The sequence below is a fragment of the Talpa occidentalis genome, unplaced genomic scaffold (assembly GCF_014898055.3).
Source record: "Talpa occidentalis isolate TD23 unplaced genomic scaffold, MPIMG_talOcc4v2.1 talOcc4.13, whole genome shotgun sequence".
Taxonomy (NCBI): Eukaryota; Metazoa; Chordata; class Mammalia; order Eulipotyphla; family Talpidae; genus Talpa; species Talpa occidentalis.
This window is the reverse complement of record NW_023601322.1, coordinates 50,288,465-50,311,683: the sequence shown is the minus strand read 5'-3', so window position 1 is coordinate 50,311,683 and position 23,219 is coordinate 50,288,465. Positions and strand designations below refer to the sequence as shown.

General features: G+C 44.1%; 1 protein-coding gene across 2 annotated transcripts in view; it reads right to left on the bottom strand.

Annotated features, from left to right (window-relative positions):
* APCDD1 (APC down-regulated 1) overlaps window positions 1-22,278 on the bottom strand; it is a 34,511-nt gene extending 12,233 nt beyond the window's left edge. Inside the window, exons 1-3 of one of the 2 annotated variants that reach the window (XM_037508847.2) lie at window positions 22,158-22,278; window positions 9,422-9,605; window positions 5,575-6,106 (exon numbers count right to left, since the gene is read on the bottom strand). In XM_037508847.2, coding sequence (XP_037364744.1) covers window positions 5,575-6,106; window positions 9,422-9,605; window positions 22,158-22,215 — 774 coding nt within the window. In that variant the 5' untranslated portion in view covers window positions 22,216-22,278. Of the gene's footprint in view, window positions 1-5,574; window positions 6,107-7,323; window positions 7,438-9,421; window positions 9,606-22,157 lie in introns of those variants that run through there. The other variant, XM_037508848.2, reaches the window with a different exon arrangement.
* Between the last annotated feature and the right edge of the window lie 941 nt (window positions 22,279-23,219).

The window sequence follows — 23,219 nt, the reverse complement described above, 5'->3', positions numbered from 1 at the left end:
CACATGGCGCGGCAGACCTCTCCTGTTGCGCCCACTGCTCCCCTCAGCAGTGTATTTCACCAACTGTCTATTCTGTTCCCTGCTCTGTCTCTGGTGAGTCTTCTCACCCTCCCGCGAACCTGACCTGTACCCTGGTTCTTGTATAAATAAAATAAATAAATCTTAAAAAAAAACAAAACACTGGGTCTTTAGTAAATCTCACTTTAAAAATGGTTTCATAAGATTTTAATTTATTTTTACTTGTTTCTTCCACTTCTATTAATTTTAATTTATTTAAATAGTCAAAGTAGACTCATTTTAATAAATGAATTAAACTGGCTGGAAATCCATTGGGCTCCATGGTTTGGACCATTTCTCCCTTTCTCCCCATACCACAGAGTCAGGACTCCCATACAGTAGGGTTAGTACAACTTCCAGAATGGCAGATATCCTGCGTGCCCAGCCTTCACCCTGTCCTCTCTGCTTTCTTGCCTTTTAAGGGATGAAATGTTTACCATTTGCATTGTCCCTGACAAGTATTTCCTGGTCTGCTAACTCCTTAAATAAAGCAACCTTGCATGCCTGTTTACTGGAATATGCTGGGAATCAAGAAATTTAAGGAACTAGTTCTGCAATTAAAATGCACACCAGCAGCTATGCAGTGTGGCAGCGATGTGATTCTTCATACCTTGGCCCAAATAAAATATCCACACAGCATGGCTTTCCAGCCCAAGCCCATCATTCTGCCCCAATTCCCAGCTCCATTTTTTTTCACATAATGTACATTTGCTGCTTTATAGTAAACACCCAGCCCCAGTGAGTGAGGCCACAATTTTCTTTAAGGTGGGCTTCTGAAACTGTTCTAGGTCATGACTCCTTGAAATTCCTCCTCCACCTGTTCCATCTACCATTGCCTCGTTGAACCACTCTCCTTTCCTGCTGGCAGAAGAGAAACAACAGGAATTTTTTGATAAGCAGCAGGTTCCTTCTACTGTTAGTCCAGGACACACACTCCCCTGCCCATGCAGGAGCCATGCCAGGCACATGCCTAAGCAGAGACCCCTTCCTGCAGCAGACCCGTGGCCCCAGCTGGGCTGGCCTAAAGCTCCCCTGATGTCACAGAGATCAGGAAGTCTCATTGCTAACATAGGATTTTCACATTCTTTGAAAAGACTTGGAAAGTAAGCTCCCCAAAAACAAATGCTAGTTTACAGTCTAGCGATTTCTACAGAATTCAAGAGAGAAAGCACTCGAGTATTTTTTTCCTCATTTACAAGGCTCAGCTCTTCTGAAAAACACTGGTGCTTTTCTCCTTCCGACAGGCAGCCCCGCTGCTGTAGAATATTCAAGATACAGGACTTGGGGAAAGTTGTCTGGTTTTCAGGCAACCCCTGTGATTTATGACTCTGTGGCTAAATCAGTACAGCGTTTGGAGAAAGACCAATTCTATTTGCTTACAAGTCTGATCCTGAGGCGCTAATGTTTCCAGCGACCCTAGCAATCATTTGCTTTTAATTATTTGATTCTACCACTGAAAGAATAAGCCTCGATAACCCATCAGCTGCCTAAGAATCCAAGCAGAGTAATGGCTATCCTGACGAAAAATTCAGGCAGGCAAACCATCTTCCTTCAAGGTTCTTTCAGGCGGTCTTGATTTCTTTTAATGAAGAGTAGCCAAATTTCATCCTGAAAGAATCCTCCCAGCACACCTGATTCTCTTCAAACATAATTTATTTGCCAAAGGACTCTGAACCTCACAGCAAAGCTGTATAAAGCTTAGAAAAACAAGTTGATTTAAAGTTTCTATTTTTACATGGTGTCCCATTTCCAGAGGGGTCGAGACTAGTGGTTTCAAACTTAATTTAGCATTTAAACTAATTTTCAGCCAGGTCTCTGTGGACCTGCAATTAGGGAAGGCAAAGTTCAAAGAAGGGGGCGGCTGGCTTGTGGATCTTTCCGGATGTGTGCCCGGCCTCCCTCCAGCCTGTTCCCAGTGGGGTGGCCAACCTGACCTGTCAGGCAGCAAGGGCAGGGATCACCTGCGGCTTTGAGCTTGCTGTGTCTGGAAAGACACCAGTGACCAATCCCATTAATTCCTTCTCTTAGCTATCCCTGGAAGGCTCTAAAAAATCCCTGGGACTCTGATGTGCACTGCAGGCCAAGACTACAGGCCGGGGACAGCAAGAGAAGAAGGGGTCCTTTCAGCTCCCAGAGACACACAGGCCTCAGGCCCTGCATGCCTGCCTGTGTGCTTCAGCCCGGCCACCAGCTTCATCTGTAACCATAGCACTCCTTGAGCCTAAGAGTCCTTGCTTTGTTAAGTTTATTTTAATTTTGATGGTGTTTAGATAATATATTGGACCATGGTGCAAACTGCAAAAGGTACAAAGAGGTACTACAGTGCCAAGTCTGCTCCACTGCCCCCTCCTCAGCCGCAATCACTGTTGTTTCCTACGTGTCCTTCCAGAAATAGTGATTCCATTGTAATTTCATTTTGAGTTTTATAGAATGGTACTAGGATATTCATGCTCGTCTGTTCCTTGTTTTTTTTTTTTTCTTTTTCACTTAACTATATGTCCTCCATGAGTTCCAAGCTCCTACAGTTTTTTCCAGCCTTAGTATTTCTTAAATCAGGGAGTTAGGCCCAGCATTTATCAGATTCTGGTTAATATTCCCCAACTGCCTCAGCAGAATAGAGAGCAAAGAGGGGAAAACGGGAGGAAACGCTTTACAGCTGGGCATCACAAAACGCCCAACACCCCATAGCTGAGACTGCAGTGTAGGGGGGGAAAGCCTTTTCAACTTTTTGTTTATAAGAATTCTAAGAAGGTCAGTCTTACAACTGTCATCTTTAATTCCCATGCCAATGTTTAATAACTCACTTTCAAGACAGTTTTCCCTCAAGAGACACAAGTGTGTGGCTTTGCTCTCCCCACTGACAGGCTCTGTTTAGCGAGAGACGCTGACCAGCGTGAGAAGTAGGGGTGTGAACAGGAGAGAATCATCTGGAGCTGCAAGTCTCAGGAATATGAATTTTACCTTTTAGGCTTCTTCCTGAAGAACCTCACCACAAGCAGTATAAGAGTGGAGGGTAGAGAGAAAGAAAAGAAAGGTGGTTATGCATAATCCTTTTTAATTTTTTTTTCAGTACTAACAGTGTTCAAGTGGGCATCTGCAGGCGAGGAAACAGAATTTGACCTGAGTGTGAGCAAATGACTTGTGTAAGGTCAGGGATGGAGCAGGTGAGTGGGGAGCAGTCAGACTCCAGCCCAGGCAAACTCCTCCTCGCCCAGTTTGCATTCCCATCCCTCCTCCCTCCCTCGCCTCCTGCTCCCAAGTTTGGGCTGTTTTGTTGCTCATTAGTGTCTCTCTTGAAGGGTGAGCCAGGCTGAAAGGCCTCTGCTTGCCTAGCAGATTTCAGAAAAGGTTCAGCATGAGGCAGGGGCTGGTGATCTTGGCCTCACATGAGGTTTCTGCCTTATCTATGCACCATTTTTATTCATGACATTCTTACCTCCCATTACAGAGGCCAGTTAAAAGTTGGCTAGATGATGCTCCAAGGAAGCCAAAGGCATGTAAACCCCCCTTCCCCAGTGTTATCTCACACTAGGGATTTCAGAAGTGTCGTTTAGCTACAGCATCAATGCCAGCTTGCTGACTCTGGACAATGCTAACAACTGGAAACGCCCCACGATGGAGCTGGAAGCCCAAAATTCCTATCTGTTTTCCCACTACAGCCTCCCCAGACACCACTTGCCCAGGAGCCAGACTGTAGCCACCTCCCCTCAACCATCTTTGTGCATGGACAGGCAGAACTCCACCCTGACCTGAGAGGGGACCTGGGATGGAGGTGGGCAAGCCACCCTCCCTTACTGCACTGACTCCCCTGTTCTCATGGTGCCTGGAGTTTAAAGACAGAAGGAACACTGAAGACTTGGCTCTGGTTCTGCATGGGGACCTCCCCCCAGTGGCTTCAAGAACAGCCAGAGTGCAGCGCCCAGGGAGAGTGGGGTCCAGGCCTTCAGCCTTCAGTTGCTTCACCTCACACTGGGGGCTAGGACCATCCCAGCAAGCTGATTCCACAGGAAGCAGCCTCCGCCAAGCTAGCTTCCTCAGCAGATTTCCCACAATTATAATAAAGGCGACTTTCATTACACGAGCTCACAATAACACAGATAAAAAGAAGATAACACCAGTGGTCTTTGGCAGGGGAAATACCCTGTGATATCTCCACCAGTCATGAATGAGCTCAAAGGACTAAAAAAAAAAAAAATTAAAAACCACCAAACTGTTCCAGAGGATTCCACAAAAGCCAGTCTGATGGTCAGGGAGCCCCTCCAGGAAAACTCCCTGCCCATCCTGCCCCCCTGTGACCAGAGCCCTCACACCTCCCTGCCTTGAACTTCCCAGCTCCCATGGTGGGAAGGATCGAGTTACATGCTGACATGGAGTCTCAGTCTGTGGGAAGGAAATGCTTTGTGAATTCCAAATATAATTACTGGACTATCATTCAAGAAAAGAACATTATAAGGTTTTAATTGTTTCCTGCCCGCTCTGTCTTCCCTTCTGATCACAGTGACTTCACATTTCACTTAGTCAAATGGAAAGAGTGTGGGGTCCAGTAAAAGTTTGGGGTTCAAATGTCAGTACTGAAACTCACTAGCCAAGGGACATTGGGCAGGACCCCTTGAACCTTTCTGCTTCTTCTGAATAAGAGGGTGGTGGTATTGGCCTCACAGGTCCATGTGAGGACTGAAAGCTGCCCAGATGTCTCCCTTTATGGCTGGGACATGTCCCAAGAATCCCCCCACCCGTACTGATACTGAGACCCAGCTTAGCACTGAAGCCTGTAAATATCATGTAATATCCTATATACACCTACCTAGAATAAGGTTGAATTTATAAATTAGGCACAATATGAGATTAATGGCAGTAGCTAGTAATAAAATAGAACAATTATAACAATATACTGTAATAAGTATTATGTGGTCTGTCTCTCTCAAAATATCTTACCGTATATAAATATTTTCAGAGCTTGGAAGATTGTAACTGGAACCACAGAAAGCTAAATCACCAGTAAGGGTGTGTCATGTGAGCAAAGATCTTTACAGGGGCTGTGGCCTCTGTGGCCTTTGGTCCAGGATCGAGAACACAACTGTTATTCCACTGTCTTTCCCCACTGTGATTAGAAAACATCTCCGTGTTTTCTTCAAGCTTTCCTCTCATATTCATAGAAGAGATTCCTACAATATTAGAACTGAAGCGAGCCCTAGGAACTAGGAAGTTCCTAAGTAGATCCTGAAAGCATGGCTATACTGAACCACAGCAAGCTCGACCCCCACCAACTCCGTTGCCACCACCCAAGTCAGAAAGGAAATCAGAGGCCCATGTCATAGTGCAAGCTGGTGGCCAACCCGTAGCCCGACTCTGGCTCCACATTTGTGCCCCAGAGCTGTCTCCTCTCTGCTCATCCCCAATAGAGAGCGAGAGCTCTCCCTCTCTGAGGTCCCCCTGATATCTGACATGCCTTCCCGCAGGGTCACCCATTTCACTTAATGGTGAAGAGGCTGCAGGGTGGGCAGCTACAGCAAGTACCTGGGCATTCTGCAGGGGTGGCTGGTAGCTGGATGGCCGGTAGAACATCCTCTGGGCGGCGTCAGTGTGAATGTCGCCAAGGAAGAGCTCCTCCACCAGGCGGTCCAGGTTGTGTTGGAGGTACTGCTTCTCCACGCGGATGAGCTGCAGCTCGTGCATGGCGAAGTTCATGGCCTTGGTACACTCACAGCCATTCTCCTCCCGCCACAGGTCATAGGGCACGTCCTGTACCCAGGTGGCCCCGGCAGGGATGAAGCCTGGGCACGTGCGGTTCACCAGCTGGCTGAGTCTCTCGGCCACAGCCTCTGTGTGGCAGATGACCTGGACATTGTGGAGTTGGTAGTCAGCTTCCGTGCCCCCACGGATGATCCAGGAGGCCTGGCGTAGGCGGATCTTACCCCGGATGATAAGGGTGTAGGTGGGGCTTGTGCAGCGGTTGCCACCATAATAGAACTGGTAGGCCTTGAAGGTGTTGTTATGGTAGAATCTGTAAGACCTTGTGATAAACTCTGGGCCTGACCTCACTTCACAGCTGAAGAAGAAGAAAAGGAGAAAGAAGACTTTTCCTTAGCCCACAGGCTGGAAGAAGAGATTCATTACAGTAGTAAGAGTAATCATAATAAAATGCCTATGCTGGGCCAGACACTGTTTTGAGTTCTTTATAAACACCAGTTGAATGAATCCGCACAGCAAGCTATGAACTAGGTAGGTACCATGATCATTCACATTTCATAGAGAAACTGAGGCACAAGAAATTAGTTAACATACCACGGTCACATAACCACCCAGCTCTGGCCAGACTCTGAACTTGGACATTCCAGCTCTAGCCCCTATGCTAAGTAATCACTTGACCCCAGAAGTTCTTTCATTCATTCTATGAACAATCCAAAGAGCAGAAACCCACCATACCCATTTTCACCTGTGGGCCCAACTTACAGTGATATTTCTTTCTTTCTGGTAGGAAGAAAAACATAGTCGAGCCCATAAAATAAGTGCCCTGATGCTAGTTTTAAAAAGGTTGCCTTCCTGGACACTTCCATTTCGTGCACCTTGTCCAGAGCAGGGCAGTGCCCGATGTCTCTTATCCTAAAACAGGCTATTCTTGGGGAGGTGTCACTTGGAGGCAATCAGAACCTCAACCTCACCCAGTCAAAATGAATTTTCTTTGAGCAGAAAAACAAAAAGGGAATTAGGGAATGAAAAACCACCATAACAGAAATAGCACCTCTATTGTTTGTGTTGCGGAAAATGACAACTTTTTTTTTTTCCTGTGGCTTAGGTAAAGGCTGGATTCCTAGGCCAAAGACACTTGGGCTGTGTCTACAGAGCACAGAGAGCTCAGTGGGCTTTGACTCAATACAGTCCTCCCAGGGGTGTAACTGACTTGTATCCATGCAGCACAGCCCACAGGAGAAAGGCAGGGCTTTTCTTTGACACACTGGCCAGAGACCTTATCCATTCCCAACCTGGCACTAGATCCTACTCTCAGTGACATCATGATTTCCATCTCATTAATTCTGACCTTATAACTCTGCTTCTGTCCATAGTAAATTATACAGAATACATACATTTAATATAGTACATAGAATACATATATATCATATACAATACATCTGTTTCATACCCACCCAGCACTACTAAATCAAGCAACAGGGCTGAAATTTCAAAGGCCAGTACTGCTCAAAATTATTAGCATTTCTACATTTTAGTTAATAAACTGGTGAAACAATATTATTTCAGAGTGGATACCTTTCATTGGGTAAAGATTGTCCACTGATGTCAAATAACACTATTTGGATATAAAGCCAGGCTTTGAGCATCCCTCATCTATGAAAAAGGAGTGAAAGGAGACTCAGGATTCCCCTGCCATCAAGAAAAGGGAAGTTTAGTGTGAGCCTAATAATGATTAATGCCTGATAATATCACTTATTTTTAAGTAATAAGATCACTTTAGATAAGCAGATCATTTTAGTGTTTGATGTAATAAACACTGATGATGGTTGATTTTGCCTTCTCCAAGGCTCAGCATGTCTCAAATCCATTGCAGCCCCACCTCCACCCTCACCTAAGACTCCTGCATCTGGAGCCAGAACTGTTGCAACAGACTTTTAATTGGTCATCCCCAAATCGCTTTTTCTGCTATCCATTTTCCATGGAGCAGCCAAAGTGCTTTTAATGAAGTTGAATTATGCCTTAAGCATGGTTGCTGTTGAAAATTCTTCAATGACTTTCTAGTTCTCTTAGATTAAAAGCCAAACTCATGATGAGACCTGGCCTGCAAGATGTCCTGAAGCCCTATCCTCCTCGCAGGCTTCTTGGGGGTTGTTCTTCCCTGGTATACTGCAGCCCAGGTATAGGGCTCTGGGTCAGTGATTTTGCCAATCCAGCATTTGCTAGTTCTTCCAGAGGAAAGCTCTTCCGTCAGGCTTTGGAGAGCCAAGGACATCTCAGCTCAAGTGTCCTCTTCTTTGGTAGCCTTTCCTAACCCCACCCCATCCTAAAATAGGGTCTCCTGGTCTCCTCCTTTAGCACCTGTTGTTTTCCCCTCTTCAGGGTGCTACTTTGTGTGTTTATTTGTAAAATTTCTAAAAAAGGGGTTGTGTCTGTTCTGTTCACAGCCTATACAGGAACCTAGAATAGTTCTTGGCACACAGTATATGTTTGTATACACTTGATAAATATTTGCTGAATAAAACGATAAATTATTTAAAAGAACATCACATTAAGACTATGCAAAGATCCATCATCTGGCTATTCTGAGAAAGCCCATTTTTAGAAGAAAAAAGTCTGGGTCTTCATCGTCTTATAAAATTTGTCTTTTTCTGTATTCACTTGATCCCTCCCTAAGGTATCTGGAGGCTGCTCAGTAGAAGGATCAGATCCCACAGTTAGCCTCGTTAATTCTCAACAATTTAAGGAGTAGAATAAAATCTGCAGGTCTGTCTCTAGGCTATTTTTAAAAGCTCTAATGGAAGATAAGCCAGTGTTCAAATGGATAAATCTCAGCTCTACAGCTTGGAAAAGAATCCAAGAACTATGCCCTGGCTACTAAAGGTAGTTTGAGTACCTTTTAATTTACTATTAGAACCCTGAAGCCATATTAAATTACCAGAACATGGCTATAATATCTGGACCATCATAAACTCATAAGTCACGTTTCAGAGTTGTTGAAACACAGACTCCTGATTTTCCTTGCTAATGGTTTCTTTTTAAACACAAGTAGTCCCACAGTTTGGTAAACAAGGACCCATTCACTCACACCTCATGGTGAACAGTGGCACAGTATCATCTCTGCTTTAGCTAAGACTTCTACCGCACTGAGCTGTTTCTTTACTAAGCAGAATTTCAAAAAGTTGCTTGCCATTTAGAACTCAGACAAATATAAATCACTTACATCTAAATCATACAGTCCTCCCTTCGTATCTGAGGGGAACTGGTTCCAGGACACTCTGGATTCCAAAGTCTGAGGATACTCAAGCCTCTTACCTATGATGGTGTTGTATTTTCACATAACCTACACACATCTTTCCTAAACCATCTCTACATTACTTATAATACCTAATACAATGTAAATGTTGTGCAGTTAACATACTATATTGTTTAGGGAATAATGACAAGAGAGTAAAATCTGTACAGGTTCAGTACAGACACAACCCCCACAGATCTAACTACATGGATTTTCTAGCCATGGCTGGTTGAATCCACAGATACACAGATACAGAGGGCCAGGCATGTATATATATATATATATATATATAGTGTCTAGGCATCTGAGAAGCCCCAAGGAGCTTCCATAGAAACATGCCCTCTGGTCCCACCCTGCCACCTCCTGTCCTGGTCCTCTTACCCAGTGGATACCCAGTGGCCTTCGATCGCAGGTGGCATCTGCACAGTGATCCTGGCGCCATTGTGGAGATGTTTCAGCATGTGATGACACTGTGACTCCTTGAAAGCCCTCCAGGCACTTTTCTCTAAGGACCTTGGGTGGGATCTGCTATCTGGATGAAGGAGGGCAGACCCCTCTCCCAGCCCTGGAATAGAAAAATGGAAATTAACCAAAAGGAAAGCTAGCGGCAGATAGGAATCAAGCTGGAGAAGCACCTCTCAGCAGGGAAGAGAATGTGTAGGAAACACACCCTACTATACTGGCTTTATCACTGTCTTTGTTCTCAGAGGATTCAGTTGAAAGTGGACAGTGTCCAGGGATATGTGGACATAACAAATATGACTTGCATGATGTCACATGGCTAGTTCTTGGCATAGCCTGAGTCAATTCCATGCACCTCTGAAATGGCAAATAAGGTCATGCATCTCCACACAGTTGTAGGGTAGAGGCAAATGAATGTAACAGGGGTTGTAAAAGAGAAAAATGGACATCAGTGAGAGCCGACATCTAGATTTGGAGATGGGACTGAGGGGAGAGGTAAGAAAGGCATCATTAGGAAGGACAGACTTGTGCATGGCACATGTAGATGAGAAAGGGAGAGCATCACTGATCAGGGCAAAGCTGGAGAGTTGTTCAGGGAGCACCTCAAAAGACTCCCAGCTGTGATCTGCTGCCTAGTGTGGATCCTACCTGCTCACATCAAGCCATGCATCTTCTGCTTCTCTAGGTATCCAAATCAATGACCTCCAATTAGCTGCCCAGCAAAGATTTGTGTATCTTACATCTGCTCAACAATGAGGCGGGGGGGGGACTGTGACATTTTTCCAGTTCCTCGTTCCAACAGAGTTGGTGACAAACTAAACATACATTATAGAGTTTACAATTAAGGGTAATTACAAGAAGCTTATTTTTATTTTCCATGGGTAAAAGGAAACTAGGAATAAATAGCTTAGGTTGGCCAAAATTTATACAGGCAGCCAGCCTCATGATCAGAAGAAAGCAATGCAAACAAATGAGGTATTAATCTGAAAGCCCAGCTTCCTCTGTGAATCACTCTTGAAGTAATTAATAAATCAGTAGGTTTTATTGTGGCTGTACTATGTTTTCAGCAAAAAGACACTAGACAAATGTACACAAATAAAATCAAAATACATGTAACATAAATTAAAATGCACCTGTTAGAATGCTAACTATGTGGAGGTAATTATATATTTTTTAAGGTCAATACCTGAGAAACTTCATACATAAACCATGGCCTATTTGAAAATGAAAAAATAGACCCAGAATATAGTGACTTACAATAACATGATAAAAATCTAGTAGAGAAGCTCAGACGCAGGGGTTGATAACATTTTGACATGTGTGAAATAATTCAGGTATTTGCCAGGATCCAGAGGGTGAAACTAATCTTTTATCACATGTCTTTGGCAGCAGTCAATGAGATTTGGAATCTCTCTAGGCTTTCCCAAGTAGAAAAGTAGGTTGCTTTTATTCTTGCAAATCTTAAGTAAAATGAAATGGAATTTGGAAAAGATACCAATGGAATGGGAATAATTCAACTAAATGAAAACTGCAAAGAGATTCTAAACAAGATGATGGTGCCCTGTTCAAATTAAATGCAACCTCACCACCAACCCCCCTCAGTCCAATCATGTGATTTGAATCTGAGCCAGAACAAAGAAAATGATACAGATCGGCAGTCTGTGCCCAGTGGTGTTGACATTAACGCTTGTGGTTATTAGGGAGAACCCCTCTCCTGTGACCTATACTTTCCATGAGGGTCAGCACTTCCCCAGAATGAGATCCCAGCTACCCTCTCCCTATTCCGCATTTAAGCCTCCCCAGCGTAGTGGTGTATATGTGCGATGGAGCAGGAAACAGCATGCTTGAGTTGGTCATTTTTCTTTCTTTTGCAAAACTAGGCTGTTTACACACATTTTTGATCAGTTCCCCTAGCCTCAAAGTTTGAAAAATTTAGAGGGGAACTATTAGCCGCCTAATCTGGATCTATATCTATACTGTCTTCTAATGGAGTTATTTATCATGATTCTGATGTTTCAATCCCCATTTGTATGACACCTGTGTTAATCTCTTTCAGCTTTGAAACAGGGGTAAGAACAGGGAAATAGTCTGTACCTCTGCCAACCCCAATAGTTGGACTTATTTGATGATGGGAAGCATTTCTAATTTTTCCCATTAGAAATCAGGGACTGAAACACAATACAAGTTGCTGTCTGGTGGGTCAGTTGTGTGATTGATTATGATGTGGCTAACTTAAAATACATACCAATTCAGGTCATGAGGCATGGGAAGCTGGAGAGGATTCTGCTTTAAGTGTGACACTCATTAATCAGCCATCACTCACTATTAACCAAGCTATGTTCCAAAAATTGATTTGTAAACTCCTTTAAACCCTGCAAATGTTTTCCCATGAAGATAATAAAAGCCAGGAGGCAGTGGATCTAGGTGAAATCTCCAAGCCAGGCTGCTTGAGTTCAAAACTGGATCTGCTACTTAATGAACTTCATTGTTTCAAGACTTCAATGATTGTTAAGATGCATCATTATATTATTATCAGTGACAAAAACACTTGCATTTAAATGATGACACAATGTCCTGACAACAGTTCTGAGATACCCATGAATCATGCACAACAGCCTCCAATTGCACTGACCTTTTTTTTTTTTAATCTACTTAGTGATTTGGCAGCATCTCGGCTCTTCTTGACAAGACAGTGCCATCACATGCGCCTGGTAGTCCCTTTGCTTTGCACGTATCTCCATAATAAAATACGACAGAGGCTCATCTCTTTGTGATTATCTTCCTTTCCAAGCAGTTGATTGAAGTTATGTGAGAAAATATGGAATTAATTACCCCTCCCATGATAAATATTTGCCTCACTAAAGTGACAAGCACACTCCACTTCTCTCTTACCAGACCTGTCTGATATTCAGTGGTTTCACAGTGCTGAGAGTCTAATTTATAAGTGAGTTATAGAGAGAAAAACCAAGCATGTTTGGCTCAAACATTTACTCTATTTTCAAAACCAGCCTATGTGTAACTAAACTCAAGATACAGAGCACCAGGAAAGTAAGTAAAAGAAGTAACGTATGACAGTATGAGCAGCTGTGTCCAGGTAGACACAGCCAAAGCCAGTGTCATCCATCCATCATGGCTCCTCTCATGCTCCCATAGGCCATTAGATGCACATCCACTACCAACATTTTAAGAAAAAAAAAAAAATACATGCTTACAATCGATGAAATACACTTAGTTTTGTGACCAAAAATAAATCACTTAACCTTCTATAAAGAGGGGATACCACTACCTACCTATTAGTATTGGTGTCAGGATTAGTTCTTTAGCACAATGTCTGGCACATGTTTTTTATTAAATGTTAGCAGCAATTATTTTAAACAATGACTAGGGTTTTAGACTGGCCTCAAGAAGGCCTTCAAAATTAATAGCAAAGTTAGAATAATGTGAAAAGTTATCCAGAGCTAGGCTCACTCTGAGTTCAGACTTTAGACAAGGGGCCTGTAGACAAAATTAACTGGTCACCCTGATATAGAAGAGGGTGGGACCCAAAGTAGCAGACTCTGTGGTTGTCGACAAGTTCTACTCAGTTTAACACCTATACACTGTTACTGTCAAAGTTTTAGGAGCCTGAAGGATAAAAGATAAAGTAAGTTTTCTGACCTTGAGAGTATTTCAATCTCACTGGCCTGGATGTCAAAGAACAAGGGTAGAGATGATGAAGGAGGGCTTGGGGAGGAAGCTGGAGTTGAAGGCAGAGGAAGAGGAAGTAGTGATCATATGCATGTACTTTAAGGCTGGATTCACACAGGAAGAAGCCTACAGGTATGCTTTTTAACCAGGAGTGGAAGAAGTAAGATCCCAAACCCACCAAAATGCAAATCATCAGAAATCAGACAAAAGATTAAGTTATTCCGGGCTTCTAAAGTCAAATTTCCATTTTGCTACTGCTTTTTTTTTTTTTAAGGCTTATTTATTTATACATACAAGAACTGGGGTACAGGTCAGAGGTGTGAGGGGGTGAGAGGATTCACCAGAGACAGAATGGGGAGCAGTGCAGGTGGACAGATGAAATACAATGTTGAGGGGAGCAGCAGGCTCAACAGGAGAGTCTGCTGCGCCATGTAGGTCATCCCTCTGGCCAGGGATGGAACTCGTGCTGCAGTAGCTTTGGATTGCTTCATAGTGCTGAGACTTAACCCCTTGTGTCACCAGGTGGGTCCCTGCTACTGCTTTTACTTGAAAACCCGTGAACCAGGCAAGACTATCAATGCAGAAGAGCATCAGAGTGGAGAGGAACTCGACCCTTCACACAGTTCCCTCAGGACAGAGTGATTTATGGTTCGCACATTAGGTGTGTGATTTCACCCTAGGTAAAAAAAAAAAATGGGGTTAGCATGTTCCCCTTTTTACCTTTTTCCTTTGAAGTACCCACCTTGATTACTCTGAGGGGTCAAAGTAGATAGATAAATAGATCAAGAGAAAACAGGAGTTGCTGTAAGGTAGGAGAACTGTCTCTTAGGTCTGCAATCAATTACTGACAGTGATCTCCAATACTTACTTGGCTTCACTGGTGTGGAAAATGTGGACTCCCTTCTTGTGAGTGCCACTTCTACTAAATGACAGATAATTCAAAGGTCATTTGAAGAACCAAGTTCAATTTCACAGAGGTCAAGGGTAACAGCTATATTTTTATATCCCAAGTCTTCCTTCTCAGAATCAACCTATTATTTATCATACTAAGTATGCTTATTATATATAATATCTTCTAAAAAATGCCGCTTAATTGGATTATTTGTGTAATTGAAAGTTTTTCCTAATCACAATATTTGGTTGTTGAAAATTCTGCCACTGTAAGTAAAAAGCAGATCTTTGATGCCCTCCAAGGAGGCCAGCCTTAGACTTCTGGTCAAGCCAGGGACCCCATGTTCACTGCATCACGGAGAGTGTGTCAATTCCAAATATGGAACAGGAATTAGCAACCCATTCATTCAAACACCAGGAAGGCTCTGAGGGTCAAACACTGTTTAGGTGCATAAACTACAAACATTATGCTTTCTGGGAGTCTCAGTTAAGTGATGAACCAGGTCCCCAGTAGGCTTATAAAAACTCATAAGGACAGAAAAAGAGGTTCTGAATGCATCTTTGGATATGTGGCTTCAGGAGGAAGTGGAGATGTGTTCTAGGCAGACGATACACAATCAAACATAAGAATGCAGGCAGGAGACGTTCATGGTGGAGGAACTGGAGAGGATCCGGGAGGGGGAAGCAGCAAAAGAGAAGTAGGGTTGTTACCAAGAGCACCAGGTGTGTCACAGTAAGTGTACATTTGACTGACATGAAACCACCAAAAGACTTTGAGCAATGTAACGGCTTGATAAGAATTCCACTTTGGAAAGATCACTTTTCCCCTTTTTGGAAGGATGAAAAGCAGACTGGAAGTAGGAAGATTGATTACGATACTTCTGCAATGACTTAGTGTATCACCTTTACCTGAATAAATGAGAAAGAGGAGAGGATCTCCTATCAAATAGCAGTAAATCCTTTTTGTAGTCTTAGATCAGTACCCACCATCTTTTGCATGTTTTGAGGGGGGAGGTATTATCAAGAAATCATACTAAAAGAAAGGAAAGGAGGAAGGTGCAGAGGGCAAAAAAGAGAAAGCAAAGTTGGAACGTGTACTAAGTTGGAGTCTACACTGTATCTTAAAAGAAACTTTTGCAAAATATTTGTAGTCCTACTTTAAAACATCTTAAATTGTGCAAATCAGTCATCCTGGAACTTAGCAATGCAATACACAAGCATGAAGACTAACTATAATAACTGTTCCTATCTGAGTACACCTATTATTTATCACAGTAAGTGTGCTTATTATATATAATAACTTCTAAAAACCTCTACTTAATTGGATTATTTGTGTAATTGAAAGTGTTTCCTAATCACAATATTTGGTTGTTGAAAATTCTGCCATTGTAAGTTAAAGGCAGATCTTTGATGACTCAGATTCTCCTACTAACTCAAAGTCATTCTCAGGAACACCAGCCCCCGTAGGTCAGCACTCTGGATACAGAGGAACTGGAGTAAACAGGTAACAACCCTGAGTAAGCTAGGAAAGGTTTTGTCCCTCCTTATTTTTCTTATGACATAAGAAAGGAAAAGTATATACATATGAGTACACTTACAAATAACATCGACATTTTGGTTAATTAAGGATTCTAGACATCTTGGTTAATTGAAGAGTTAATTGGGTTCCCATTCATTAAGATTTCGCTGTAATTAAATCCAAGGAAAGAGTATCTCAAAGGTTGAAACAACAACCATACAGTAAGAAAGTGGCTGTGACTTTTCAGTCTTCAAGGTAGATTTGGATAAGTCTTCTAATATGCACCTTTTTCATAATTATGTTATAATTATATATATGTTATAATTATAATAATGGTTATAGTAATTGATGTTTGTATAACACTCAACAACTCACTTTACGCATTTGTTATCTCATTTATCATATGCTAGTTTCTACAAAGGTACAGGAAAAAGTAACTAGAGATGCAGACTTTAATGTGAAGTATTCTATAAACAGCCAGTTGGTGATACCAACCCAACTGGAAGCACTCCATAGCACTTTCCCATGTCCCCTGCCCATGGAATGCAAATAAGTTTATCAAAATGACTTCACTATAATAGGCCTCCAACATCAGGTGTCCGTGGCCCAAGTCCAGATAATAGTATTATAGTTAGGGGGAAGTTCTTTTCAAGTGAGTGTGAGAGGAAAAATGGAGACTCTGGAAGGAAAATGTTAACCTGTTAAAAACATTAATTCCTGAAGGACTTTGGGAACAGTGTTATAGATTGCCACTTCCAGAGAAATAAATGAGATCCTGGGGCTCTGAAGGGTTTATTCACATGCATGTGCACATGTGCATGATGTGTGTGTATGAGCCATTTACTCCCAAGAAATAAAGCACTCTGCAACAGTAATCCTAAATGACTGCAGAGCGATCTTGAAGATATCATAACTGTAGCAGTCTGCTGTTCAGAGAGTGAAAATTGCAAGTGTTATCAAATAAAATATATTGAAAAATATAAGACTTCTGGAAGTGAAAGGAAGCAAAGGGTTGACCATTCTATAGAGATATAAGCCCTAAATACAAGGCCTATGTGGCCAGGTGGTTGTTTACATCACTGAATTCACCAGAGTTACAGCACTGAATGCATGCAGTGAAGTCCTAAACACAACTTTCAAAGGAGACAAGTATTTCTGCTGCAGTCGTCCACATTCCAGTTTATTCCAAAACCCATGGTGTTCTCAATAAGCAAGTGGGTGCCTTGGCAGGGACCAGAGCCTTTTGAAGGGAGAGGGAGACAGAAGGGTTGAAGGGACTTCTTGGATTTATGAAAGTCATTAGTCAAGAAAGGTTAGAGGCACAGACCACTGTTGACATTTGAATGTAAAAGTGAAGCAGAAGTTCCAAGTTCCTGATTTTTCAATAGTATTTTAAAATTCTGAATTATCTAGATCTATTCCACAGCTTTCCACCTGTTATTTAGATTGAGAACCAATAGTTTCAAAAGTGTTTTACACACAATAAAATTTAAAAGGGAAGAAAACAATTTTCAAGCACACTTGGGACTGAAATAATCTTTGATCAGGCTGGTCTCTATTTTATTCTCTATTGTATTGCTTTACCAAAAAAAGGGTGAATAAGTATTATGTCAAAATATTAATAATGGTTGTCTCTAGCTAGATAGAGAGTTTGGGCTATTTTAGACAATATAACATGTATTATTTTGGTAATCAGAGAGAGAAAGTGCTCTTAATTCAGAATGGGGGAGCAGGTAGTACAACTTAAATAACGAGAAGCAGATAAAATGTGACTGATTAGATTAAATGCAGGTAATTACTTAGCCATGAAATTGCCCTGCCCAATTAAATAAGCAGTCATTACTGTAAATGTGTGCTTTGAAGTGGATGCTGCTAGATAAACTCCAGCACAGCTTTCCATGTTTTGGAATAAAAACAAGTGTGTATCGCCAACACACTGGATTTTACAACCTGTGTTTACCAAGCTTTTGTTTTTATTTACTGTATTTTAGATAAAACTAAGAGAACTACTTTTGCTGACCTTTAAGCTTTTCTCTTTACAGGAAATACAATAAAGATTTCAAGTTCCTGGCTCCATCTAGTTTTAGTTGAAAATGTGGTAATCTACTATCCTTCTAATGCCATAGTCCCCAGCCAGAGACTGGGGCTGAATCCAGACTGGAACATTTGTGTGCTGGGTCTCTAACTTACTGCTGCTGCTGAACCCATGTTCTTTAGCACAGTTCACAGTGTGTGCATTGGGTGTGTTGGGTATGGTGAGTGCAGTGTGTGATAACATAGTGCGTGTACGCACATATGGTCTGCGTGCACAGTGTGTGTATGGTGTGTGTGCACAGTGTGTGTAAGCAGGGTGTGTGCATGTCGGTGTCAGTGTGGATCTGGTGTGGTGTGCTGGGACCCCTGGCAGGGAAAATATTGCAGGCAACTGCAGTATGCCATCCTCCCAACTCTGGGGCTTTACAATAAGCCTATCTCACTCACCCCTATATATTCTTTCGAACACTTCAAGGGTAGGGGAATGCTTTCTCACAACCCCTATCCCGAGTAAGCAGTGGCACTTGCCACATAGTAGGGCTTTATAAACTTATTTATTGAATGAATGGTTAGCTGAATGAACGAAACTGGAAAACCCGGACAGAAAAGAAGACCATTAACAATTTCAGGGTAGCACCATACCCTTTCTCTAGCCTGTATAACTATCACATAACTTTCCGGGAGAGTTTACTCCCAAATTGGAGAGAACTCAGCAACGACCTGTGCTCAAAAGTCTTGACAGTGTGAGGTCATGCTTGGACAATGATGGTGGGTTTTTAATTGAAGTTTTCTCTGCCACCAAGCTTTAAGTAGATGTATACAACCACTACATCTTTTTATATTTCTAGTCTTAAATGTTTCATGCTTTACTTTGATTGAGTCTATCAACTTGCCATCAGTCCATCACTAAACAGTATGCAATTACAGTTACATATCTTAGCTCTTTTCTCATGAAGGGAGAAAAGGAGTGACCATGGCTTAGTCACATGCTGGAAGCTAGTTAATTTACTTCTTAGAGAATAGTTAACATCGTTCTAATGTTCTTGCTCCCTGTTATGTACAGGTGAGTCATATAATTTTTTTCAAGATTTCATTTTATGACTAAGAGGCAACGGGTGCAGAAATTGTTCTCTTGATTACAAAAACTGTCTTCAACAAAATGATATTTCACAGATTTCTATTTAACCCAATTTAAATGTTTTCTCACATTTTGTTGTTTATCATTTGGTAATCTATAGCTTTTTAACATTTAAAGTTTTAATAGAACATGCTTGAATCAAAAGATATTTTCACCTTTCAGAAAAAGTCAATGAATTCTATCAAAGTAGACAGCATTGGAGAATAGAACATTTCTCTAAACATCAGCTCCAAAAGTTAAAACCAAACATTTCCATTAGCAAAGAGAATTAGCACTTTGCTGTGCATTAAAGCACCACTTATTCTGGCATACCTCAGGCTAATCTGTGTTTCTGAAGCTGAATGATTTTTGTGGTTTTTCATCTAAGTAAAGAAAACAGTGATAATGGACATTTTCCAGCTGCATACCTTCATGACATTCAATAGGTTTTATTTGGATTAAGAAATGCAATTGTTTTCAGAAGTTGAAGGGGTGGGAAATAAAACTGGCATGCACATTTTTACACCATCAAATTCTGAACTTGGGCCTTACACTACATTTACCATGTTAAAAAATAAACAACAGGCTGGAGTCTTGTCTGATTTACTCATCAATGGAACCTGGGGGAGATTTATGACCTGAGTAGAGTAGAAATAAAAGCAACCAACCAATTGAACAAAGATTGTATGCCAAATATCATAAATCTATAGCATCTTCCTACAAAATCTTCATGGAGACACTTATTAATCTTATTAAAGTGACTTGTTACAAGTAACTAATAAATGATGCCTGAAACTAAGCTTATTAATGTTTGTCACAAATACATTCATAAGCTTAGATAATTTGTTTTTACTCACTGATACCACAGACAAATGGCATTCTATCATTAGCAAAATAAAATGCCTATTTACCAGAAAAAAAATCATCAAGTCATTCTAAAATATTTCAGGTAATTTCCTTCACACAACTGCTACTAAAATATATGATCCAGGTCCATCTGTTACTACAGAATTTTTAAGATCATAGCAAAACCATTAACTATCAAGTAGTAAACACTCATCAAGGTATTCTTTTGAGTTAGGTCATTTAATATCCAATTTTCTGATAAAACTACTTCACTCAATTAAAAATTGAAAGGAAAAGGGGAAAGGGTGAATACCCAATTCTTTCCTGGTGTTTTACATTATCCTAACAAATTATAACAAGGCTTTCTGAAATCCTGAGGATTTATACACTGAATAACTATTCCCTGTTATTAACATTGGAGTTCCAATATGTACTGCTGGATTGAAGTACATCTTCGGACAACTTCAGGGTTAATTTTGCCATGACAAATTCATTTTGAAATTGGAAAACTTTTTATAGGATTATCCCTATCATCCAATTAAACCTTGCAAACTTCCTTTTTTATCTTATCTCCTCATCACATACATGTACACAGTGTGCATAACGTGCACACACATGCACACAGGCACAGGGTCTGGCCCCTACTATCCTACCACCACCATGTGTAATAGCCCTCCTCCATCCCCTCCACGCTGCTCTGTCCAGAGCCTACTACAGGTCTTGGTAAATCCCCCTTCCTAGATCTCAGAGAATTTTTAGGTCAACTCAAACTAGAATCTGGAGATTGGAGGCCATACTCAAACCTCACTAAGGACATACTTGGGCTCTTGTTACCAGCCATTATATCCCAGCTTGGATTGGGGGTGAAGTCTCATTACAACACTCACCTCTCAAAAAAGGTCAATAAAAGCTGTCTGAGTTGGCCCAGGCCACATCTCAGAGGGCTGTCTTTGTAGTCTAGAAGGCAATGATTTTATGTAAAAATTTGTTTATGCCAAAACTTAAAGTAAGTTTTAACTTTGAAGTGACGTGATCATATTATCATTTTACCTCACAGATATTAAAACAGATTTTTTTTAAGGGGACAATTTTCCCTGTTTCATCTCTCTTGCCCTCTTTTTTCTGGTGTGTGTGGCAGCTGCTGTTTGATCTGCTCATTGGCTCTGATTTGTTTCATGTTTCAGCCAAAGATTAAAACTGCTCTGTAATTCTAAGCAGATGGGCCTAGGAGTGCAGCCCTATAATTATACCTTCTTTCTCTGGCCCTAGAACTGCAAGTCTTCCATCCTGACTTTTAAAGTCTGGGATCACCCAGGCTCGGAGTGCACCTTGGCAATCAGGCAGGACAAGTCCCACCCCACAGGTTGTCTGCAAGGCTCTGGGAGCTCTGCTGTGTCCCAGAGCAGGAACCTAAAGAAAGACCCCTAAGGCTCCTACAGTGCTGGGCACTGATGTCTCTCCCCTTTTCTCCAGTGTAGGGATCAAAGGCTGATGCTGAGTGCTTGCTATAATGCATTCTGACACTCCCCTTGGTACTGGTCCTTCCTGCCCAGAAACTCTGAGCACCCTGAGAGTGCTGATCTCATCTGGGGAGGTTTGGGGTTGCCCGGGTGGGTGTTGAGGAAGGAGAGTCATGCTCCTGGTGGAGACACTTGGCTGCAATGTCTGATGTCCACCATCAAGGGAAAGTTAGCTCAGGACATCTGAGTCAGCACACTGTTCTGTCATCACCTGTCCTGACTAGCCACACCAATTAACCACAGAAACATGTCCTGGTGACCCCATACAATTCTGTCTTATTTTTCTCAGTCAATTTCTGGAGCTCTTAAAAGCGCTGATGTTTTCTGGCAAAGGGTTTACTAGAGCCCCTGAGAAAATGTGGCACATGAAGCACAGAAACGAAACGACCAAGCCAGAGCACGAGAGTAATAAGGAGTCAAGTTCCGGAGAACCGAGGAGACTGGTTTTAATTAGTACACCTTGGCCACGATAAGTCCCCTGCTCAGTGAAACTGCATCCAGTCCACTTGGGAGAAAACCCCATCACCACCCCTTCAACAAACACTAGTCCTCAGAAGGGCAGAGAGAGCCCAGAACTGTTTTTCCCCTTACAAGATCATAGTTTCTCTTTACAGCCCCATAAAAACTTGGACCACATCAAGTGCCTCTCCTGCACGCTGACACTTTGCAAAAAGAATTACAAAGCCTGCGATTCCCCGACAGCCTACAGCCTGAAAATCCAACGGTGCGAATAAGAACTTTCCCGGGGACTTGAAGCCACAGATTCGGGGGCCAGAAGGGGTGTGTGTGTGAGCGCTTGCACCCCTCCAGAAAGAAAAGTCCAGTCACAAAATAGCTCGGGGCGCGGCTGGGAAGAGGGGGCTCGGCGTCTAGGGAAAAACCGCCTCCGACAAGGGCGAGCAGGAGGACGCCGGGCTCGGACCGGCCCTACCGGGGGCGGCGGGGGAGCCGGGAGGCAGGAGCTCCAGGCGCGGGAGACCCGGCCCCGCGGGGCACGTCTGCCGGCCGCTCCCCCCCCCCCCCGCGCTGGGCGGCACTCACCGTGAAGCAGCAGGGCCGGGAACAGGTACGTGAGCAGGAGGCGGCCCGGCCCGGACATCTCCAGTCCTCCTCCGGGACCTCCGCGCGCGCCGAACCGCCCGGGTCGCTCGCCGTCGCGGGACCGACAACCCGGGAGCCGCCGCGGCGCCGCGCGCGCTCGGCCCTCCCGCCCGCCACCCGGGGGATGCGGCCAGGCGGCGGCGGCGCCGAGAGGGGCGAGCGGGACGAGCGCTCCGGCGCGGGCACCCGGGGCCGCGCCGCTCCTCGGCCAGCGCCCGAAGCGGCCGGGCCAGGCCCGCGCTTCAGGCGGCCGCGGCGCGCCCCATGCCCGGGGGGCGCGGCGCAGGGGCTGCGGGGCGCGCACTCCCTCCGCGCCGTCGGGCCCCGCGCGCCCGGCCCGGCCCTCTCCGCGCTCCCGGCCCCCGCGCGCTCGGCCGCCCCGCGCCCGGCCCCCGCGAGCCCGACCCCGCGCGTCCCGCCCCGGTCGCCGCGCGCGCCGCTCCGAGCTGCCGTGGCCGCCCGCGCCGCCGCCGCGTCTCTTCATATTTCCAGGGCGCCGCCAGCGGGGCGGCCGGGCCGCGGGCCGGGGGCGGAGCCGGGGCGGGGGCGGGGCGGGGCCGGGGCGGGGGCGCCCGGGAGGGGGCGCGGGGACTTGAAAGGGGTTCGGGCCCCGCCTCCCCCCTCGCGCCCCGCCTCCTCCCCCTTCCTCCCCCGCCCCGACCCCCAGCCTTCAGCCCCCCCCCCCGCCGCCCCTGCCGCGCTGGGCGGGGTCTCCATCCCGGGCCTCCGCTCCGCGCTGCCCTCTGCCCCCCGCACCCGGGTTCTGCGACCCCTTTCTCTCCGGTCCACCGCCGCCCACTCGGTGGGATCTTTCCGGAGGGGCTTACAGCCCTCGGCGCCCGGACCCTCCGGCAAGGAAAGAGAAGTTGCTTTCACGCTCCGCGCCTTCTCTTCCTTCACTTGTGGAAAGTGTTCCGAAGGGCCGAGGGGCGGTGAGGGGCGGCCGGCCTGTACTACTCAAGTGGGGTCGGAGAAAAGTCGGCGGGCAAAGATTTTAGAGCG